Source organism: Centroberyx gerrardi, chromosome 5 (assembly GCF_048128805.1).
Source record: "Centroberyx gerrardi isolate f3 chromosome 5, fCenGer3.hap1.cur.20231027, whole genome shotgun sequence".
Classification (NCBI taxonomy): Eukaryota; Metazoa; Chordata; class Actinopteri; order Beryciformes; family Berycidae; genus Centroberyx; species Centroberyx gerrardi.
This window is the reverse complement of record NC_136001.1, coordinates 31,151,668-31,173,770: the sequence shown is the minus strand read 5'-3', so window position 1 is coordinate 31,173,770 and position 22,103 is coordinate 31,151,668. Positions and strand designations below refer to the sequence as shown.

The 22,103-nt window shown below is 44.7% G+C and overlaps 1 protein-coding gene across 6 annotated transcripts in view; it reads left to right on the top strand.

Annotated features, from left to right (window-relative positions):
• Positions 1 to 19,685, top strand: part of epha8 (eph receptor A8) — a 76,845-nt gene extending 57,160 nt beyond the window's left edge. The window contains exons 5-19 of one of the 6 annotated variants that reach the window (XM_071917351.2): positions 1,130 to 1,285; positions 1,914 to 2,086; positions 2,147 to 2,333; positions 4,470 to 4,594; positions 6,991 to 7,153; positions 9,266 to 9,362; positions 12,171 to 12,238; positions 12,589 to 12,714; positions 13,354 to 13,539; positions 14,525 to 14,586; positions 14,974 to 15,183; positions 17,087 to 17,236; positions 17,437 to 17,627; positions 18,597 to 18,755; positions 19,571 to 19,685. In XM_071917351.2, the coding sequence (XP_071773452.1) occupies positions 1,130 to 1,285; positions 1,914 to 2,086; positions 2,147 to 2,333; positions 4,470 to 4,594; positions 6,991 to 7,153; positions 9,266 to 9,362; positions 12,171 to 12,238; positions 12,589 to 12,714; positions 13,354 to 13,539; positions 14,525 to 14,586; positions 14,974 to 15,183; positions 17,087 to 17,236; positions 17,437 to 17,627; positions 18,597 to 18,755; positions 19,571 to 19,685 (2,168 nt within the window). Of the gene's footprint in view, positions 1 to 1,129; positions 1,286 to 1,913; positions 2,334 to 4,469; positions 4,595 to 6,990; positions 7,154 to 9,265; positions 9,450 to 12,170; positions 12,239 to 12,588; positions 12,715 to 13,353; positions 13,540 to 14,524; positions 14,587 to 14,973; positions 15,202 to 17,086; positions 17,237 to 17,436; positions 17,628 to 18,569; positions 18,756 to 19,570 lie in introns of all 6 variants that reach the window. The other 5 variants (XM_078283693.1, XM_071917349.2, XM_071917347.2 and 2 more) reach the window with 5 other exon arrangements.
• Positions 19,686 to 22,103: the final 2,418 nt, after the last annotated feature.

Here is a 22,103-nt window from a genome sequence, read left to right as displayed (position 1 = left end):
ATGTCTGTCATAACTTCTATGCATATAGCTTTATAAATTATTTATTTTTTCAAGAGCAATAGTTGCCTCATGAGGGCAATAATTACATTCTACTAAAGCCATTCAGCTGAATAGAAAAATAAAATGGTTGCAATAAATGCCATCTATCAAATTAAATATCACTCTGCAACATGTGATAAAATCTAATCAAATGGTTGATTTGCAGTGTGTGTGTGTGTGTGTGTGTGTGCAGCCGGGTGAGCGTTTGCATGTGTACTTTTCAGGTACGAGCATGGGAACGGTTTATTCCCTTCAAATGTATCTAAAAACGTCTCAGGCAGGAGCCCGGAATACATTTTAACAATGAGCTTTGTTATAATTTTACTCATGTTGGTTATCCAATTTCACGCTTCTCTCAGCACCTTTGAAGTCTAAAGACCTAAAACGGTCCTCTGTAAACGTAACAAGGAAAAAGGTTAGGAAAACACCGCGTCCGCAAACTCACCGCCGCATCGCGGGGAGCGTAAATTGCCCCTGCGTGGAGGAGGAAGAGCAAACACGGGCGCGGCGGCGTCTGCTTCCCCGTGTGTACGAGAGGTTTACCCCTGCCCCATTTACCATAGCAGCAGCCTATTAGCCGCCTGGAAAGAGAATATATTTATCAGAGGCCCCTTCCATTATTAATCAGCGCAGAGTTGAAAGTGAATATGTATCAGAGGAGCTGAATAAGGTTGAAACACGGTCTGGATTCTGATGGTCCCGCTGGGAGTATCAACAGTGCAAAGCCTTTTCAGCCCAAATCTGTGCAGAAAGAAGTATGACTTTCATCTCCCCTGCTCCCCGGTCTCTGCGGTTAGAGGGCCTGTAATTATACATAGATTTTGGGAGGGGGGTGGGGGGGGGGTTGTGTCCTAAAACGAATGCTTTGGAGGCGATGACACAGTTTTGAAAAAGTTGAAGCGGTGTTTTCTGTTGATATGCATAGCTTGCCATAGGAGTGACTCATTCTGTACTGGCTGCTCTCTCTCTCAATTTTATCATGGTCTGAGTGATTATGGGAGCACTGAGCCCTTCCCTGCTGGCTCTCTATTTACTCTATTTACTCTCTCTCTCGCTCTCTCTCTCTCTCTCTCTCTCTCTCTCTCTCCAGCCTGTGAGGTGGGTTTCTATAAGCCGGTGGCGGGCGATGGCCTGTGTGGTAAATGTCCTCAACACAGCCACTCAGAGACCAGAGCCGCCCTCTCCTGCCCCTGCGACTCCAGCTACTACCGAGCGGCAGATGACCCTCCAGCAGCTCCCTGCACCCGTGAGCAAGCACACACACACACACACACACACACACACACACACACACACAAATGCTCCTTGGGTGGGTTTTCTTTCATTAACTGACACACATGGATACACATAAGCATTAAAAAACACAGCTCACACATGCACTCTTGGGTGAGTGGACACTCATTACATAACACACGCAGATGCACACACACATTCAAAAATCAATCTGTGGTTACACATGTACACGTAGGTACAAAAACATGCACACACATAAAGCATGCTCACACACACACACACACACACACACACATACTCATTAACTAACACACATAGATATACCCAAACATTCAAAAATGCACCTCTGAGTGTGTACATACACACACACACACACCCACAGGCAAGGACACATGCAGGTACAAAAGCACATCCATGCATGGACACACACACACACACATACACGTCTACTCCCACAGGCAAGGACACATGCAGGTGCACACAGGTACAAAAACAAGCACACACACACATCAACACACAGTAAATACGGACTGACGCGCTTTATATTACCAAACTTATCTCTGACTCAAAAATCCAATTTCCTCTTTGGAGACAATGATCCAGAATATCTGAAAGTGAACTTAACCTCCGTCTCTCCCCAGGCCCGCCGTCTGCCCCGGTAAGCGTCATCTCCTCGGTCAACGGGACGTCGGTGAATCTGGAGTGGGGTCGCCCGCTGGACACCGGCGGCCGCAGCGACCTGCAGTACAGCGTGCTGTGTCAGAAGTGCTCCGGCGAGGGAGGGCCCTGCGAGGACTGCACCTCCTTCCTGGGAGTCGGCGGCGGGGGCAAGGGGGGCGGAGGAGGGGCCGGGGGCGGCGGCGGGACGGTGGAGCGCTCGGGCGCGGCGGTGGTCCGCTTCGTCCCGCGGCAGGCCGGGCTGACGGAGCCCTGGGTGACGGTGCTCAACCTGGTGGCCCACGCCAACTACACCTTCCGCATCCTGGCCGCCAACGCGGTGACGCACCTGAGCAACGAGCCGCCGCTGTACGCCTCGGTCAACATCACCACGAACCAGGCAGGTAGGGCATCGTATCTCATCATCGAGGCTTTGGGCTAGCGGGTTCTCGGGCTTCGCGGGGCGGGACGAGGCTTGAACGGGTAAGGGCGTGTTCACACTACTTGATGTCCTAGGTTCCAATCGGGCCTAGAACCTTTCTTGCGTGTTGCCCCCCTCTCTCTCTCTCTCTTCCATTCCTGTCTCCCCTCACTGTAAACTATCTAATAAAGCAGAAATGCCCTAAAAATAATCTTTACAAAATAGAAAACGTTCCCCCCTCGGGCGTCCTGGTGGCTCAATTGGCTGAAGCGCATTCTGTGTACCGGCATTGTCCTGGATTCAAATCCGGCGTGGGACCTTTGCCGCATGTCATTCCCCCCTCTCTCCCATCGCTCCTGTCTCTCTCTACTGTCAAATAAAGCAAAAAAATGCCAAAATAACAATCTTTGACAAAAAAAAAAAAAAGTGCTGCCTCAACCACATTTTGTGCTGATAATGAAAAGCAGGTTGTGCCACGCGTACTTTGTTTCCATAAGGACTAGCTGCAGTAGCTGCCGCTGTCAGCAAACAGTACTGATGTCCAACTCTGACACCTCTGTGCTCCACACTGACTCTATAATCAGAGTAACAACTACTACCAACTTTACTACCGCTACTTTCTTCGTTTTCATTCTGGCTGTTGTTGTTGTAGTAATCGCCTTGTGATTGATTGGGTGCCACTTCTCCCTTCGATGTTCTGTGCACGCCACTAAAAGCTCTCACAATTCCAGAAAGCGCTCCACTCTTCCTAAAAAAGAAGCCAGGTGCAGTGGCTTCCTCCGCTTTCTGTCCACCTTGCAGCCACTCCCCATTGACTTTGATGTAGAAAAGGTGCTGGCGGTTTGGAAATAGTGCTGTAGTGTGAACACGCCTAATAAATCAAAGGATTTATGGGTGGGATCAGGGGTTTTGGTGATGAAAGAGCAAGACCCTGTTGATTTTTGTTCCTGGAGTCCCAGTGTGGCCAGCCATCAAAGGATGCACTGCCTTGGTCACAGCTGACCCCCATGGAGATTTCAATAGACCTTGAGACCAAGACAGTACAGAATAGAGAGGATGAGAGGACAGTGAGACCAGCAAACAAAACTGAGCATGTTGAATTGTAGGATCTTACAAGTAGATAGCAGGTGATTTAAGAGATAGAGATTGAGGTGATCATCCCACAGTAGGTGAGTTGTAGCTGGGTGACAATCAATTCACCACTCAATCAATGCTTTAATAAATTCACTTCATGTTTGTGTACAATACATCAGTCTCCACAAATGCAGGTATTGGGATCTTACTCAGACTAGCCATCATCAGACTGGCCATGATGATTTATCCAGCTGTCACTCAGCACGGTTGGGGTCCATTTGTTTTCAGTGCAGAAGCTGATTTTCTTTCAAAAAGGATAATCATTGGCTCCAAAAGCTACTTAGAGCCAATATATATAGCACAGGACTAATATTACCTGAGGACATCCAGCGATTTGTAATAATTGTGGAGATTGTCTGTGAAAATTCCAGCACAAATTATCTTCCGTATTTTGGTGAAAACAGAGGTTGTCTCATAATACTAATCCTGTGCGAATCAAACTCTCAGTAATTTCAGCCGTAATCTGTTTTGGGTGCATGATTTCTTTTCCTTCTTCTTCTTCTTCTTCTTCTTCTTGATGCATGACTTCTGTCTTCCACCTGTCATGAAAAAAGATGGCAGTAGTGGATAAAGCAGTAGTGGTACCTATTGCTGATTCAAAATCTCGACCTTATGCAACTGTATCCGGCGCACTGTTGCTTGTAGCGACTTCTCATAATCTTGTGCAAATGCATTTCGTGAGCTTAGAATTATAAGGTTCTATCTGCTCTCTAGATCTATTCAGCATCCATTGAGTTAAATGGAGATGGGTCCTTTTTTTTAAGAAATTACAGACTCAAAAATCATTCTTTTCAAAAAATAACACCACACATATGTCAACAGGCACTCACTCAACAGGTCAGATAGAACCTTATAATACCAAGGTCACGATTTCACGAAACGCAGAGATCGGGGGCGTAACTCGGACATGAGGTTACTATCTCATCGTCTTATGCGGTCAGCCACTGAGGAACCGCATTTTGATTTCTTCCTGTCTCCTGTGTAGCCCCCTCTGAGGTGCTAGCGATTCGGCAGGAGAACGCCAGTCAGAACAGCGTGACCCTGCTGTGGCATGAGCCCGACCAGCCCAACGGAGTGATCCTGGAGTACGACATCAAATACTACGAGAAGGTACGCCACCCGCCGCTACACATGTTCTACTCAGCAACTACACCCGGGAGCCCAAACACCAAACACAGGGCTCTGTCAACACATCCTGTTTATTTTCCCCAAAAACACCAAACATATAACTATTCTAGCAGCTTATGAGTAGGGGGGGGGGGGGTTGGGGGGGGGATATGACACGGTCCCCGCTATACCTGGAGAACATAAGCTTATTGTCTTCAAAGGGCTGCGACTAAGCTGAGCCAAGATATTGTGAATGCAGAGGAGTGCGGTTGGATAGACTCTGGATAACTTAATCCAGGAAAAGATCCCGCTGGCAGCTCAGCTAATTGAAAGGAAATGGGGGTCGAGAGAGGGAGAGAGAGAGAGAGGGAGAGAGAGAGAGGAAGAGAAAGAGGATGAGGCGGTGTAGATTCCAACTTAGCGAAAGTGACAGTGACAGCAAGCGGTTGGCGGGCGCATAAGCATGGCGACGAGCTAATTGCTTGCGTGCGTGGATGTGTGTGTGTATGTGGGTGGGTAGGTGTGTGTGTGTGTGTGTGTGTGTGTGTGTGTGTGTGTGATGATAGAAATCAGCTAATTGCTGAGGGAGCGGCCTGGGAGGCGGCAGCGTCATAGCCAAACAAGCAGGATGGCGTGGAGGGTGCTGGAGGATTAGCTCGTCTCTTGCGCCGGTGTCTTAATCTGGGCGCGCTCAGAAGGGGGCGACGCCTGACGGGGGATTTCAAGTGGACAAGTCAGCACTGTGCTTACTTAAGGTTCCTAAACTACTGTACGCAACAACAATGACTCACGGCGAGGGCGGCGGCCTCGCTGCGCCCTGCCGCCGCATGCTGGCTGAGGACGATAATGAAGACGGGAAAATGTCCTTATTTCTGCACCTTCTTTATAATTAGGCTCTTAGCTCTTCCAGGGACACATGAATGATTCACCGTTATTCTGATGCTGTTATTTTGGCCCTTGTACCTCTTATTATCGACTCCTTAAGCTTATTCTACTTTCACAGTTTTTGTAAGCAGCTCTGAATGAGAGTGCCAGGTAAAGGGCTAAAATGAAATCTTATTTTATTTCAAAAAGGTGCAAGAGGCAGATGAAAAGGAGGAGAAAGAGCACAGACATGATGGTGATGGCTTCCACTGTTACAAAAGCTCCTTCAACACATGAATGCATCCCTTTTTTTAATGAATATGTATATACACAAGAGGCCTATTGAATAGGTGTAGCAACTTGTGAGAATTCAAATTTCTGCTGTTTATAAAATACATTACAAATGAAGCTGCTATAAGAGAGATAAAAAAAAGAATAGCACTTCTGATTATGCTTGATGCAGCGGCATATACACACGCAATGAAACAGCAACAAAAACAAACACTCCTCAGAGACTCTGTTATTTTTCTGGCTGATATAACTGGATCAAACGATTTCTGAGGTAATTAACTGCCAATCACATTTGACAGTCGGATAGGGTTGTGTTCATTTACGATAAATATGTACAGCACATAACAGCTCTAGTGTGAAAAGATATGAGTTCAGAGAGGTCCTTCAAGAGAGGACCAGTGAACTAGCAAAGTCCTTAGTGAGATAACACTGCAAAAATTAACCAGCTTAACAAGTCGTTTCAACTAGAAGTGATCCTTAAAATTGTATTTTATCTGCCGGCAGCGTGAGATAGTTTCACTTGTTTCCAATTCAAATCAACTTATTAAAAACGATTTTCTTGAATCAAGTGTCGTTTTCTTGATGGTAGTGGAGCGGTCTGCCTTTTCATGCCTTGTTTCAAGTTATTGCCCAGAAAATCCCTGAAATAAATGAAACTACATTGGAAGCATGTGAAATTATCTCACCCCATTGGCAGAATTTTTCACTTGTTTTAAGAAAAACATTTTAAAACTGAATATGAGACTATAAGAGTCAGTGAGATGGAGGTGTACAGTAGCAACTCAGCTGATAGTAGCCTAAAGTTGAGCCATAACTCAATTTCTGATGACGCCCACATTAAGATGACAAAGAATGGTGAAGATAATACGTTTTGATGAATTTAAGTGATGAGAACACAGACACCAAAATCATCCATGTGTCAGAAGATCACTGGCTCTGCTCCATGCTAACACTTTAGCATACACTATGTTGAGTGATAGTAGGCTCCATGCTAACACTTTAGCATACACTATGTTGAGTGATAGTAGGCTCCATGCTAACACTTTAGCATACACTATGTTGAGTGATAGTAGGCCACTAGCATTATTTGGTAAGACTGACCTTTTCAATAATAAAACATTGTTAGTGGTTAGCATGGGGCACTGGAAGGAATGATCTACTGGGGACACATACCATGTATTATTTTGGTGTCTATGTTCACCAAGCTCTCAAAAACTCCTTTAATGTGGACGTTTCCGTTGCAGGATAATGAGCAGCAGAGCTACTCCACTCTGAAGTCTAAAGGGACCACTGCCCGGGTCTCAGGGCTGAAGCCTGGTACCAAGTACATCTTCCAGGTCCGAGCCAGAACGTCAGCAGGCTGCGGACGCTTCAGCCAGAATGTGGAGATTCAGACTGGGAAAGCAGGTGTGTGTGTGAGAGAGAGAGAGAGAGAGAGAGAGAAACAGAGAGAGAGAGAGAATGTATCACTGATTTGTTGCTTGAAACCTCACGCCTGCCCCGGGCCACAGGGACCCTTCAGCTACACGTCGTCGTATGCCGTTTAATACAGTGGAAAAAGCCCAATAACAAAACTGTTTGTTCTGTTAAACGACTTGGCACAGAGAGCGTCTAAAAAGCCAGGCCAGACCGCACAGCGTGGCGCCGGGCTAAAGAGACCCGGGTGTCACTGAGGCCGATAACCGCCTCAGTCCATCCCTCTGTTCCATCGATCTGCGCTTTGTTAGAGGGTCGCCCCTGTCAGCGAAACCACTGCCTATCCCAGCTTCAAACAGCGCTGGGATAGAGGGGGGGGGGGGGGGGGGTTGGTCTTCGTGGGTCTGTGCACCTGACGCAAGTGCAGCAAGGGAAGTTAAGCTTTGCTAAAACAATTCTTTTATTAGAATATTGTTCTCGCTTCATAGGGGATTCGGCAGATGACGTGCAGAGCCGCTTCTATAGGTCTGCGAAGCTCAACCTCTTCCCCGGTTTGAGTCCCAGCGCTGTTTCATTGACTAATTGTCTCCCTCCGCTCTCCTGCTCAGTGGACCCAGACTCTCCTCCTCTTGACACCGTTTCACTCTCAGACTCTGGAAACGAGAGGAATGCATACATCCCACTTAGCCTACATGCTGAGCAATCAATAAGTCCAAAAATATGGGAAAAACTAGACCGAGTAGCCTATTTTCTAGCATATAGAGTGGTGCCTGTTACCCTACTGCGAACATTGCTTTGCAGTCGCTCGATGTCGAGTTGGAAAAAGTCTTCTCTCTGGCTAACTTTCCCCTAATGAATCACATCAAGGCTGTCCAGGGCTGCGCGACACTAAACTGCGATATAGCCTGCCTCAGGTTTTCTTCAGGTCTCTAGATTGGATTTGAATTCACATAATAATCTTAACTTTAACATGCTCACAGAAAATTGCTTTCCCACCATCAGTGATTCTTAATTGGCACAAACTCATAATTCTTCAAGCATGCTAAACCTCAGAGGAGCTCATCTAATTGCATGCACATTTCATTTTAAAATAATGAAAATATGCAAGGTAGCTCATATAGTGTCTCCAATTTCTCAAGGTATCTTAAAGCTGCACTAGGCAAGATTTTTATGTAAAAATACACCAGTCTTATGACCCTAAATCCCAATGTGGTGCTGCAGTAGAGATAAGTGTCCCATACCCCCTAATGTACATCCCGTAGGTTTGCCCTATTTGCCCCAAATAAATTCTGGTGTCAGGTATGGTCACCAACGTTAGATCTTTTCTTCTTTCGTCCCTTTGGTATCCTTTGGTATAAAGCATCACATCAGCACACCGTGTGCAGTTTACTGACATCAGGATACAGGATTTCTGGGTATCGAATTTCAAATTTTCAAACAGTTACCTCTCGCTGCCATTTGGGGCCGCTTAATTAATTAATTAATTACTTAAAGAGATGCAATATTCAACCTAATGTGGACATGAACATGTTTCTTACATCTGCTAGGCCTTGTGATATGAGTTTACTTTTCTCTTACAGCCTACATCATACAACAAGTCCTTGCAGTTATTCATAACATTGTGCTTGACTTGACTCAAAGGTAGAGGCTTAATCACTTCTAATACTAAGACAACATACAGTACCTTATCTTTCAAAATAGATGGCAACATAAGATGAACATCATTTACCTATAATAGAACAGGCATATAAAGGATGCTTTCAAAGCGGGAGGTATCACTTCATTAGAAAAGATGGAGCTCCTTATTGGAGTTGCATGTTCTTTATTTAAACAAAAAGACTACTGCCACTTGTGTGTTGGTGACAATGTGCATGTACGTATAACTGCATATGCACTGATTACATTCCCATAGACTGTACACACACATACAGATAAACAATACACCTAAGCTCAGTGGTTCTCAACCATGTTCCATCGAGACCCAAGAGCCTACAGCTTCAACCGGAGAGGAGGAACTAGTCTCGGGTTGGAATGAAAACCTGCAGACTCTCGGCGGCCCCGGCTGCCTCAGCTGACACCCGGTGTGTTTGTGTGTCTTTGCAGCTCCTCTGCGCTACAACACCATGACCATCATCTGGATCTGCATGGCCCTGGTGTCCGGCCTGGTCGCCTTTCTGGCCATCATCATCTGCAGGAAACGGCAAGGCTACACTTTACCACACTACCCGTCGCTGCTGTGTGTGGAACACTTTCTTACACTACTCTACGTTTTGCCTCTCTCTGTGTCGTATTGCTTGTGTCGTATGATGACAACCCCGTTTTTTGCATAGCTGTTGTATTTCACCCTGCTTTTGCTACGTGTAGTCTAACGAGGGTGCAAGTAGAATGAAAGCATGGTTGTAATTTGAATGAGGGAAAGGATCTCATTTGAAGCCTGTGTGTGAGAAGCTAAACTACCTTTGGTCCCCCTTGGCACTCTGATATGTGCACAATATGGGAACACACAAATAATCTGCATGCCTTTCTGTCTGTAATAAAGATGATGAGTGCAGTTGAGCTAATGCTTCAACTAATGGTGTGAGCTTCTCTCATCTCCTCAACCCTCCCTGTCTTCTCCCTGTCTTATTTAGCTAATTTCCCAACACGTAATTTCCACCCCATAGTGGATTTAATTATGTTGATTCATGTCCAGTAGCTTGCGAGCCAAACGTTCCCATTTATCCTCTCAGCCCCCTCCCCACGTTTTGATGTCTTCAACTTACACCTCCATAGCACTGCAACGAATAATTAATTTCATTGCACTTAATTAATTCATACTTCAATGCATATTAACTTCTTCAGCTGGAGTTCATTTCCATTCTGTTAGAGAGAGAGGAAAAAACATAGAGGATTTAAAGGGGTTATCCAGTCAAAATCATGTTTTTATGACTGCAGAGTCCGTTGTGATGAATGTCACTTGGACGCAGAATCAGACACTGGAGCATTTTTCTGCTCCGTACGCCACAAGTCGCTCTTTTAAAGGAATACACCAAGTTTTTGCAGTAGGGATATTGGCCCATTTGTCAACATATTAAGTGATGAGAACATAGACACCGAAATCGTACATCATGGGGCCAAGTCTGGTAGTTTTGTGTAGATTGATAAAACTTACACAAAATATGATAGAAAAATAACATACCAGGGGACTACTTTTCCTGTTTCCATATAGGGAGTGAAGGTGGTGGGTGATGGGAGACTGTGTACAGCTAAAAAATCACTGCACAGTGGATGCATATGTGGTTCCTTATCTGAAATAGCTCCAAAAATAAACCTGGCTACATCAGCTTTATTGAGTTAATGATAATTCATTTTTAAAATTTATGAATCTACAGACCATATAATGAGAAGTGCGCTAATGCTTTACAGGTGCTGCGGTGGGAGGGTGGGGGTGGGGGATATGCATGATCAGAGTAAATTACAGTAACAGCACAATAGTGTCTTTGTTGATATAGTGGTCACTATGCAAGTGTAATGCAATTACTATCTTAGATAGGGAGATTGGCTGTATGGGCAAATCCAGCAGGTCTTATGACAGGGTTAATTGATGGATTTTCTCTGGTTTTGCTCATCAACGATATTTAGGTTGAAGGTAAGGCAATATATTTTAATGGAAAAGTCACATAGTTCAGCTTTAGTTGTGACCCACTGTGTGTGTTAGTTACTCTTGCATCCTTTACTTGCACTGATTTAGCCACTAGATTCTGCCTGGTGTAGTGGAGTATACGCTAATTCAAGCACTGTACTTAATGTATGTGTTATGGTGTTGTGTAACATTACTGTGGAAGAGAGAGCATGATTGGATTGAGTGAAACTACGTTGATTTTAAAAACTCCACCTGTTAACACCAAGGTGCTGTGGTAGATACAGTGCTTTTGTCACTAAGAGAACCACTGAACAAACTATTAAATTCACGCGTTGACTTAGCCACTACAGTTAGAAAATCACCGGGCCACTTCCTGTTATGTGGATGTACAGCAAACCAGCCTCCAATTGGTTGATGGAAGGTCGGCCTTCTTTGGATAATGCTAGTGTCCTACTATCAGTCACCACAGTGTATGCTAAAGTGTTAGCATGGAGCAGCAGAGACAGATCTACCGTGGACACATGGATGATTTTGGTGTCTATGTTCTCATCACTTGGCGTATTGCTTTAAGCAGTGCCCATGTAACCTGATTTGAGTAGAGGGGACAGTGTTCATAAGGACCTGTCAGTGCGGATCGGCATTGGATGTCAACAACACTCACCGGTCCTGCCATTTTTCTAAAGATCAGAAATAAAACCCAGCTTTTTAGATGTATCAAATAGATTTATCATTTTATTATTGTATTGTTTTCATAATAAAAACATTCGTGGAGGTGAGGCATGTTTGGGAATATTTAGTCATAGGTGAATTTTACTCCCACATGGACAAAAGGCCAAAGTGCCCTCCTAGTATGTGTTCATTAGTGTATTTTATACCTGAATATTGATGTTTATCACAATTTTTTCCCTGAAAACAGGAAAAGCATACCCATGGAAAAATAGGTTTGCTACTTTAATAAGTAAACCTCATCACTCCCCCCAAATAATTCAATTGGATTCCTTCCTTTCTTCTGCTTGACCTCTGCCCCCCCGCCCCCTGCCCTATTGCCACCCAGAAACTGCATAAACAGGGGAAACAGGCTGCCTGGTTGTCCCCTATATAAGTAATCACTGGGTGATATAGGCTATGTCAGAGTTAATTATTCATTATGAACAGTTGTTGATTTATTAATTATGAGTTGTGGTGTTATGCTGTAGTATGGCATATGGTTGAGAATGCTCTGAGATATATGTCCTGCTATTGCCCTGTATTCATCCCTCCGTATGTATGTGCGTGTGTGTGTGTGTGTGTGTGTGTGTGTGTGTGCGAGAGTTTGTTTGCATGCATGCCTATCTGTGTGTGTTTGTCACTTGTGCGTGTGTGTGTGTGTGTGTGTGATTTGTACAGACACTGTGGCTACAGCAAGGCTTTCCAGGACTCTGATGAGGAGAAGATGCATTACCAGAACGGCCACGGTATGTTTGGCCCATTCCCCCGATTATTAGCAATAATAGATTATGTCGCGTCCCTCGGATAGGTTGCATTTTCATCCAGATGTAATAAAGTTCATCCTCAGAGTAAACAATTTCATCACGCTCTGAGTGATTACAGGAGCACAGAGGCCTTATTCCCCGCATGCTCTCTATTTACTCTCTCTATCTCTCGCGCGCTCTCTCTTTTTCTTTCTCTGTCTGTCTGCGCCCGTCTCCGAATCATTTCTCCTCTTTCATCAACTTTCCCTTCCACACACCACTGATAGGGGCTCAGATGTGATGTTGTTCTCATTCTCCGATATGTGACCGAATGCTAATGTTGTTTATCTTAGTGTCATTCCCCGACGCGAGGTTCTATATCGACCCGCACACATACGAGGACCCCTGCCAGGCGGTCCACGAGTTTGCCCGAGAAATTGAAGCTTCCAGGATCAAAATAGAGAAAATCATTGGTTCAGGTAAAAACCATGAACTTGGGACACACACTCACACACACACACACACACACACACACACACAGTCAGAATCATCGGCTGAGGTAACTTAAAATCATTGGCTGGTGTAAAGGCTGTGGTGTGCAGCAGAGAGGAGGATGGCAGAGCGGAATCAGAGCGTTGCGTGGGACTGTCAATCAAAGCTCCTCAGACAGGCAGGGAATACTAACTCTGTGTTACCGCTGGACTCTGCACTACACACCGTATTGGATATGACTGCTGCAAAAGAAAGAAAGAAAAAGAGCAGAAGAGGACAAATGACAGCGATCGCACTTGAAGTTCTGCTGAGAGCTAAAGATAAAAATTAATGAGAAAGAGGCTGATCGATGAGCAGCTTACTCCGATTTGTTGAAGTGTCACACACAGATGTGGAGAGACAGCTTCACAAGTAGATATTTGTTGTCGGGGTTTTTTTCCCCCCCCTTATCTACCGTAGCAAATTAGCTTAAGACACATTCTCATTTACAAGCGTGGCTTCGGGGGAGGAGGAGGGGGGGGAGGTTAGCGGATGCAGCTGAGCACAGTGGATGCTCAATGCAGTGGTGTACTTGCTCATCTCGTGCCGCGTGTGTGTGTGTGTGTGTGTGTGTGTGTGTGTTTTAGGCGAGTTCGGGGAGGTGTGTTACGGACGTATGAGGCTCCCGGGGAAGAGAGACATCCCCGTGGCTCTGAAGACCCTGAAAGCGGGATACAGCGACAAGCAGAAGAGGGACTTCCTGGCCGAGGCGTCCATCATGGCCCAGTTCGACCACCCCAACGTCATCCGCCTGGAGGGAGTGGTGACCCAGAGTACGCTGCACGCTTGTTTTGATCCATGTTTTTGGGCCAATCCATAGATTTTGGGCCTATATTGAATATCTTTTAATCTGACCATTCTACATACTTACTTACTTTTCAAGTATTCAGTGTTTCCCACCAGATTCTTCCATTCTTGTCAGCCTCTGAAACAGCATTTAGACCATCATGGGACACTAAAACTCTCCACTGAAACCCAGCCTAATGAAATTCTTTTAGAGTTAGCAGCTCGTTAAAGCAGGTTGACCCAATCCACCTATTAAATGGTAGGGAAACTCTGGGATACACGCCCGACTTGCAAATGAAAATTTAATTTACAGAAAGTATTATTGAGCAATGAAACGAATGAATAAAATGTACAAAGACAATCAAACTTCACTGCAGTTTTTACAGGCTGTTTTTATGCAGCTTCGGTCGGGGGAGGAAGCTCCGTCATATCGGTGGTGGGTGGGCAGGATGAATTAAATATCCGGTATTTAATAAAAGGAAAATACGATATGTCAGCCTAGACCTAGATACAATATAATATATAACACAGGCTGTGAGGGGATAGCAGAGTGTGTCCTTGCTTTTTCGCCTCTCCAAACCATTAAAGTCTGTTTGCAACAAAATGTGTTTATTGGAGTTAAGGGTGAAAGAAAAGTTGAAAAAAGAAAGCTAAGGCTCTCTTTTTTCTGTGCTAAAGTTAAGCCTTTATTTGGGAAGCCATTGAAAACTAAATGAGAAGAAGAGTGCCTTGACTTCCTTTTTTAATTAGGTGGTAATACCGTCTGATATCACAGCATTATTATTTTTTGCATCAAAAGCAGCTGTATTCGACTTAAAATTTTGCATTTATTTACACAGAGATCCATGTACTTTGGTATTTCCCATGCAGTGCATAAACATGGATCATATATAGTGTGTATGTAAAGCAAACAGAAAGTCTGAGATGTACAATGCATAGGAGGAACGGTCCTGTATGTGTGTGTGTCCCCAGGTAAACCGGTGATGATCATCACAGAGTACATGGAGAACGGCTCCCTGGACTCCTTCCTCAGGGTTTGTATTGTAGCTTTTGTGTTGTATTGTAGCTGAGGATTTTTACCCAGGAAAGAGCGACCGCACCGGGTGTTTAGAACAGCAAGTGTAAAAGCTTTCAAGAACTGGATATGGGTTGAATCCCTATTTTGTTGTATCAATCAGCGATAGAGAGCAGCAAAATGGCACTTATATGAAAATGTTGCAAAGTATTACTTTATGCCACATTTTATTCTCTCATCTGCTCTTTCTCCCTCTGGAAATCTCTCGCCATCCCTCCGCTCGTCTTTTCCGCTGCTGTTCAATACCAGTTTTTTCAGCTGCAGTTAAAACTTTTTTTCTCCTCTCCCTCCCTCTCTCTCTCTCTCTCTCTCTCTCTCTCTCTCTCTCTCTCTCCCCTCCCTGCAGAGACACGACGGCCAGTTCACCATCATCCAGCTGGTGGGCTTGCTGCGTGGCATCGCAGCCGGCATGACCTACCTGGCCGACCTGGGCTACATCCACAGAGACCTGGCAGCCCGCAACATCCTGGTCAACAGCAACCTGGTGTGTAAGGTGTCTGACTTTGGCCTGTCCCGGGTGCTGGAGGACGACCCCGACGCCGCCTACACCACCAGTGTGAGTTTACACATAGAGGCAAGCATATCTACGCCGTCGCACACACACACACACACACACACACACACACACACATATGGTTTTTGAAAGGAATGGTCAAGGTTGGGGAGCAACGGATTACATGTAATGGGACTTCAGTAATCTGATAGCCAAAAACATAACTATAACTTAAAGTCACAATGAACCGCATGTTGAGAGCATCTTGCTTCCTTAATGTGATGTATTTCCTGTTGAAACAGGATGTTGGGGCGGGACATAATGTGGGGAGGGATCATTCAAAAGAGTAAACTAATGGGATATCAGTTAGGGAGAGAAAGGCAGTTTTATTTGATGGAAGGGGCATTGGGGCGGGATTATTCAAAAATCTGTGATGGTTTTATTGGCTGGAATTTTAATGAGATTTTGATATAGAAATACAAGGAAATATTTTTTTGTCATATTTTTGGCATAAATAGTCAAATAGGTGTATACATGATAGTTTGAATGAGCTAAATATAGCGAAAAAGTCATTTTTCATTTCAGTGACTTTAAAGTTGCACTGGGCATGTTGGCGGCCCCAAGAGGTATCTGAATTTTGCAGACTTCAAAACAAATTTCATTCAGTCAAATCTAGGGCATCTCAATTCGGGAGAAAGGGACACTCCTCTCTGCCTCAGCCCCACTTTGTCATTTAGGCTGGTAGGATGTATTTATACATAAAAATCATGTCTAGCGCAGCTTTGACAGTAATTTATTTGTTATTCTTATTTAACCTTAATTTAACCAGGCAGTCCCGTTGAGATCTGGCCAAGAAAGCAGCATCAAGACAAACATAAAAGTTGAAGACAAAAGCAATAATGTACAAAAGCAATGCAGTACAGTCAAAGTCACATGAAAAAGAGAGCGAAGGAAAATCTCCATAAGCGCTCCAGCAGGCAGGAGTTCAATATTAAACCAGCAGCCTGTTGGGCCAAACGTATTAAATCTTGACTAAAAAAAGCAAAGGCAGCTCCTTGGAGAGTTTGATGCTATCATCAGCACACAGATGAAAATCAGCATTTGGCACCTTTGTCAGGTACAGTTACTGTAAAACACAGCAATCAGGTTACAGATACTAGGTGATTAGTACATATTTGAAGGGGAAAAGGAATTTAGATTGTGATATTATAGACACTACAGCAGAATTACATAACATCTTGAAATAACGCTTGATAATGGTTGAAGGTTATGTTAACACTGTTCAAATTACTGTCTGTAGATTGGAGAATAAAAGAGGATAAAGAGGATAAAGTGTTTATCTGATAATTCTATGCAATCCAGCAAAATTTTGATTATGAGTTAGGCTTGGATAATTCCTATGTTGCTGATTCCAATTTAAAGCAGGAAATCAAGTATCTGTAATGGACTACATTTTGCAAGTAACCTTCGCATGTTTAAAATAACCCATGGGGAACGCTTTGTTTGTCTTCAAAGTGATGTATCCATTTGTCAGCCTAATTAAGTGTAATTTTATATCAAGCGTCCTGTAAGTAGTTCACATACTTGCTACCATTTGCAAATCTATTCTTGTCCCGGTCTGCTGGCACACACACACACACACACACGCAGTAAAGTCCGGTACATTCAGACATAAAGCCATCCTATGTCATGTAACTTTGTGTGTCGTTTAACTTTCTGCTTTCATCATCAACAATGGTCTGAGGGAAAATTTACAGACAGAAACATACAAGCGTACCTCGGCAGGACTTGTTGAGGTCTCATGCTCACCTTCCCTTCCCAGATTTCTCCAGGGAATTCAACCCACGGTCACACATTTGATTTCTCTAACCACAACACTACCGCCACCTCATAAATTTGTCTCCGAAAGTCCGGTCCATCCTGGTTGAACTCAGCTGGCTGTCGTTCTCTGTGTTCCCCCCCGTAGGGCGGGAAGATCCCCATCCGCTGGACGGCGCCGGAGGCCATCGCCTACCGGAAGTTCTCCTCCTCCAGTGACGTGTGGAGCTACGGCGTGGTCATGTGGGAGGTGATGTCCTATGGAGAGCGACCGTACTGGAACCTCACCAACAGAGATGTGAGTGCTGTACAGGGGCTAAAGCGCAAGAAGCAAGAACCAAGAACCGATTTATTGACTTAGACCAGAAATAACCTGAACATTCCCATGTGAATCCTTGTGCAATATGGAGCTCTTTGAGTGGTGCTTGCATGCTGCTGTACATACTGTCATATTGCTTTGTATTTATTGTCTTACCTGTATTTTTTATGCATGTGCAGGTGATCAAATCTGTGGAGGAGGGCTACAGGCTGCCTGCTCCTATGGGCTGTCCTGGGGCTCTACACACACTTATGCTGGACTGCTGGCAGAAGGATCGCAACGAGAGGCCGCGCTTTTGCCAGATAGTCACCGTTCTTGACAAGCTAATCCGCAACCCAGAGAACCTGAAGTCTATGGACACGCTCTGCAGGTGGGTGGACCGGCGAAAAGATCCATAGCGACGTGGGTCCGCTGTGTCACATGCCGAGGAGTCCTTTGATTTAATTTGGCCAGACAGTTCGCCAACCATTTAATCAAATATTGGTTCATGTGATTAGCGGATTAAGCCGGGAGTCGAGGCAAGGCGCTGCCTGCGAGGGGCTGAGGAGATGATCTCCTGGACAATGCGTGGTGACAGACTGTTAGGCTACTAAGTAACTGTCCTGGTGCGGGAGGCAGAGTAAATCCAATCTCATCCCGCCGCTATCAAACATGAGCGCGGTGGGATAAAGTTACAGCCCAAAGTTTCCCTCAAAGTTCTCTGGCAGACGGGGCGAGCGGTTGTGTTCGTTTTCCAATAAGCTCATCTCTGATAGACGCGCTGTGCGTTAAGTAAAAGCCTAGCTGTGATATTGACATTGATCCGCAGTGAATCAGGGAGCAGGTTTGAGAGGGCACCCGGGCTGAGGCTGGACCTGTGTAAATTGCTCAGTTCAGATCCCGGGTCCTACGGAGTCAGTGGTGCATGGCAGAAGTGTGTGTGTGTGTGATGGGGGGTGAGGGGTGGGGGTGTTGGAGGAGATGGGAGGAGATGAGTCGGGGAGTAGAGGATGGGGGAGAGGAGGAGGAGGAGTGTTAAGGATTTCTCCCTGTATTAATCTACCCAAAGCAGCCATCCTGCAACCACGGCCGCCACCTCTTCTCTATCATTTTAACTGCTATTGATTTTCTGCCTCGGCCGCTAGTGCATTTCAAAGCCCCCTTTCCCTCCCCATTCTCTCTCTCTTTCTCTCTTTTCTGCTTCTCTCACTTTTTGACTCTTTTCTCTTTTTCGGACTCCCTCCAACTAATCTTTTTGTCTCCCCATTCATCTCCCTCTCTCTCTCTCTCTCTCTCTTTCTCCCTCTCTGTCTATCTATCTATCTATCTATCTCTCCATCTGTCTCGCTCTCTGCCTCAGGTTAAACAGTCCTCCGCTGATGGAGAGAGCTATCCCAGACTTCAGTAGCTGTAACTCAGTGGATGACTGGCTGGACACTATAAAGATGGGCCGCTACAAGGACCACTTCGCCGCGGGGGGGTACCATACCCTGGGACACGTTATAGGCATGAACCAAGGGTGAGTACTGACCATGATGGAGAATGATAACAACTCAGAGGCAGTAGATGGCTGCCGGGCTCCGCCATCTGATAGCTTTGCTTGATGTATGTAGCTTAAAGACCCTGTGGAGTGAAAAATGACTTGGAATACTCCGCCTGCACCCAGGGGTGAAACGTTTTGATAGACACCGCTAAGCAAGTTTGAGCAGCTGCACACGGGGATCATTTTAAAAATGCTCCCAGTAAATTTCAGCGAGTATCCTGATAAAATCACTTTGACCACAGTCGTATTTCATCACTGCTCATTTGTTTATTTTATTACCACCTCCTCAAATATTATATAATCAGCTTGTGCCATTGAGAACTGTCACCAGCACAATACCCTCTTCTACCCTCCCACCCATGCTCAGATTTGCTTTTTATCTGAGCCAGGGCTCATGATTCCATTTCATGGGGCCTTCAGGTCCATCCTTGACAGCTGCCATCACAGCGTCTGACTACAGCTCTCCTGTAAAGTGAAAAGAAATGAGCTGTGACTATGATCCACTCACAGCACAATGTGAGTTGTGTATGGATCGGCCAATATGGTTTTTGAAGGCTGATAGCGATACCGCTATTTTTGGAAGCTGTCGATACCTTATATTTTGTGCCAGAATTCAATATTTTTACATTTGACTGTTTTCATGCCAAAAGAAATCCATCTCTTCAGTGTTTCCCCTCAGCATTTGAGTCTTGACAGAGTGGAAAACCCTCTGAAACAGCATTAAGACCATCATGTGATGCTAAAGCTCTCCACTGAATGTGTGTGTGTTTATATCTGCGTGTGTCCTGCAGGGACATCCAGAGGCTCGGGGTGACGCTGATGGGCCACCAGAAGAAGATCATGACCAGCGTCCAGCTGATGAGGGTGCAGGTCCTGAACAGGAGTGTGCCGTCGGTGCACGTATAACTCCAACGCCCAGGTTTCTGAGGCCTTCCGCTAAAATCTAGAAACCCTGGCTTCTGAGGCCTAAAGGAACTCCACGGGAATCGCGCTGATCGGAGAAATAGTCGGAAGAAGAAGAAGATATGTGGGAACTTTTCAAGACTTTTTTCCTTGAGAGATCGATCTGAGAAGAAAACGCGAAAGGTTTTAAATATGGAGCAAGTGTATACGTGACTTCTTCGGGAAGATTCCGACCTTTCTTTTTTTTTCCTATCCGATTACATTTTATGAGTTTAAATGTCTTGTTTATAAATGGAAAGACTGCCTTAATCTCCACAGATTATTTTAATTTTGTTGTCTACAAAGAGAAGATAATTTATCAAACATGAATTTATCAGAGTAATATGATTTACTGAACCGGGCAATGGCAAGAGTATACGGACTGATGTAGAGGGTGGGGGGCGGGGAAGGGCGTTTTCAAATGTTCAGATGACACGCGCCGTCTCTCCTACAGTAAAGGCCTGAGGAGAACGAGCCCCAGAAAAAGGCTTGAATCAGATAAGTGGAGAAAAGTGAGATAGGGCTCACCCAAGTTGCCAGATCGCCTCCACAGCAGAGGAGACCCGATTCACCCTAGGCTATTAATACCAACAAAAGGCACATTTCTCCACCGTCCAACCTTGATGAATGACCCCCGGAGAGCCCCAGAGCCCTCTGCCCAGTCTGAAGCTGCGTAGCGCACAACTACTGTACTTTGAAGATGTGTATGATTCAGTTATAGTGCACTTTATTCTACAATCTCACTATGCTAGAGGCTTTGCAGTTGCATCACAAATCTTCTAGCAGCCACATCTGGGGCCATCATGGAGGTCCATTAGAGAACTGACTGGGTGCAAATAATGGCTAAATATACAGTATAACAACTGTCTTGTCTTTATCCCTAGTCTCTACTCCAAAACACTCAGGCCCTGATTCACTAAGATTGCATTGTGCGAGCAAATAGCTCAACTGCGGGAGCAAAGTGCATCCTATTCACTATTTATGCAAATCAAGTGATCACGCAAAAACTGGCCGCAACATGTCATTGCGGGTGCAGTACATCCAACGAGAGTTTGAAATGTTCCTGTTCCAAGAACTTGTGGGTGGCGACAAACTTAACAATGTCCTGGAATTAAATGGGATTGAATGAAGAGATCCAATATCGACTGAGTATTAAGTCAGTATCTGGTCGCTGCGTGGTCAGTTACCTCCGCAAACATTTCCAATCCAATCCAATCCAATCCTTTATTTAATCTTGGTGAACATTGAACATTCATCATTTAGTGAATCAGGGCCTCTGAATTGTAGTTTGAGAAGAGTCAGCTCAGTTAACCTGAAGTGTTGTTTTTTTGGCTTTGTTAGCCAGCAGGCTAATTTAGCAAAGCAACTGATGTTAATGTTATGTGCTAGGCACTACTAATGCTAATTTCTACTATTAGCTAGTGTGCAAGTCAGATGTACAACAGGACAGCTAGTTAGCTAACCAGATACTGATTTGCAAGCTAATTAACGAGCTAACATTATCTACACACACAATCAATCAGGTGTATCAGTGATGAAATGATAAATCCCCAGTCAAAAACAGCACAGAAATAGGGAGATGTCAGAAAAAGTCAATGTCACATCCGGTAGGCCTATAGACTTACTACTCTATTCAGCATCAATTACAAAATAAAAGCAAATGTGCAATGTAGGCTACTGTTCTGATTTCCCAATCATGAGATATTGGGATACGTTCCCACTTACAGGTTACAAGTCAACTACAAATACATGAGTCTTGAACATTGCGGAGATAGGACTTAATTTCCCCTCATACACTTGATGCACTTGATGAATGCATCTCTTCCTCTTCTTGACATCCAATGTAAATCTATAAAACGAGCAATCGTTTTTCACATTATAATGGTCACAATCAGGTTTAAAACACACCATGGCAATAGTAATTCTATCCTCACCTAACTACCTAATGTTAGCAACCTGGACAATAGATGAAGTTTTGGTTCGTCCCAGTGCGTATCAATAGAGAACTTCCTGGCTGCCAAATGCATCCTACAATACACAAATTTGTGACCGTTGGTACCTACGGCACTTTTAAAAAAATCACACATCATGTATTTGTTTATGATGCAGAGCATACAACATTTAAGGTGAAAGAGCAGTATATTGTGTTATTTGATTATATGAAGATCTTAGCATCAGTGGGTAGACATGAAGCTAGCGGCTCTATACCGGATGTGGATTTTAGCTTCTGCTTTCCCTCCCTATTAACCATATCTTGAGACATCCAAGTACAGTACATTTAGAAACATAATCAGCTGTTCACAGCTATTGTTGCTCAAGGGCTGAGGACCTCCAATATGGCTGCCAGAGGGTGTGTTATGTCACCTGAAAGACCTCTATTCT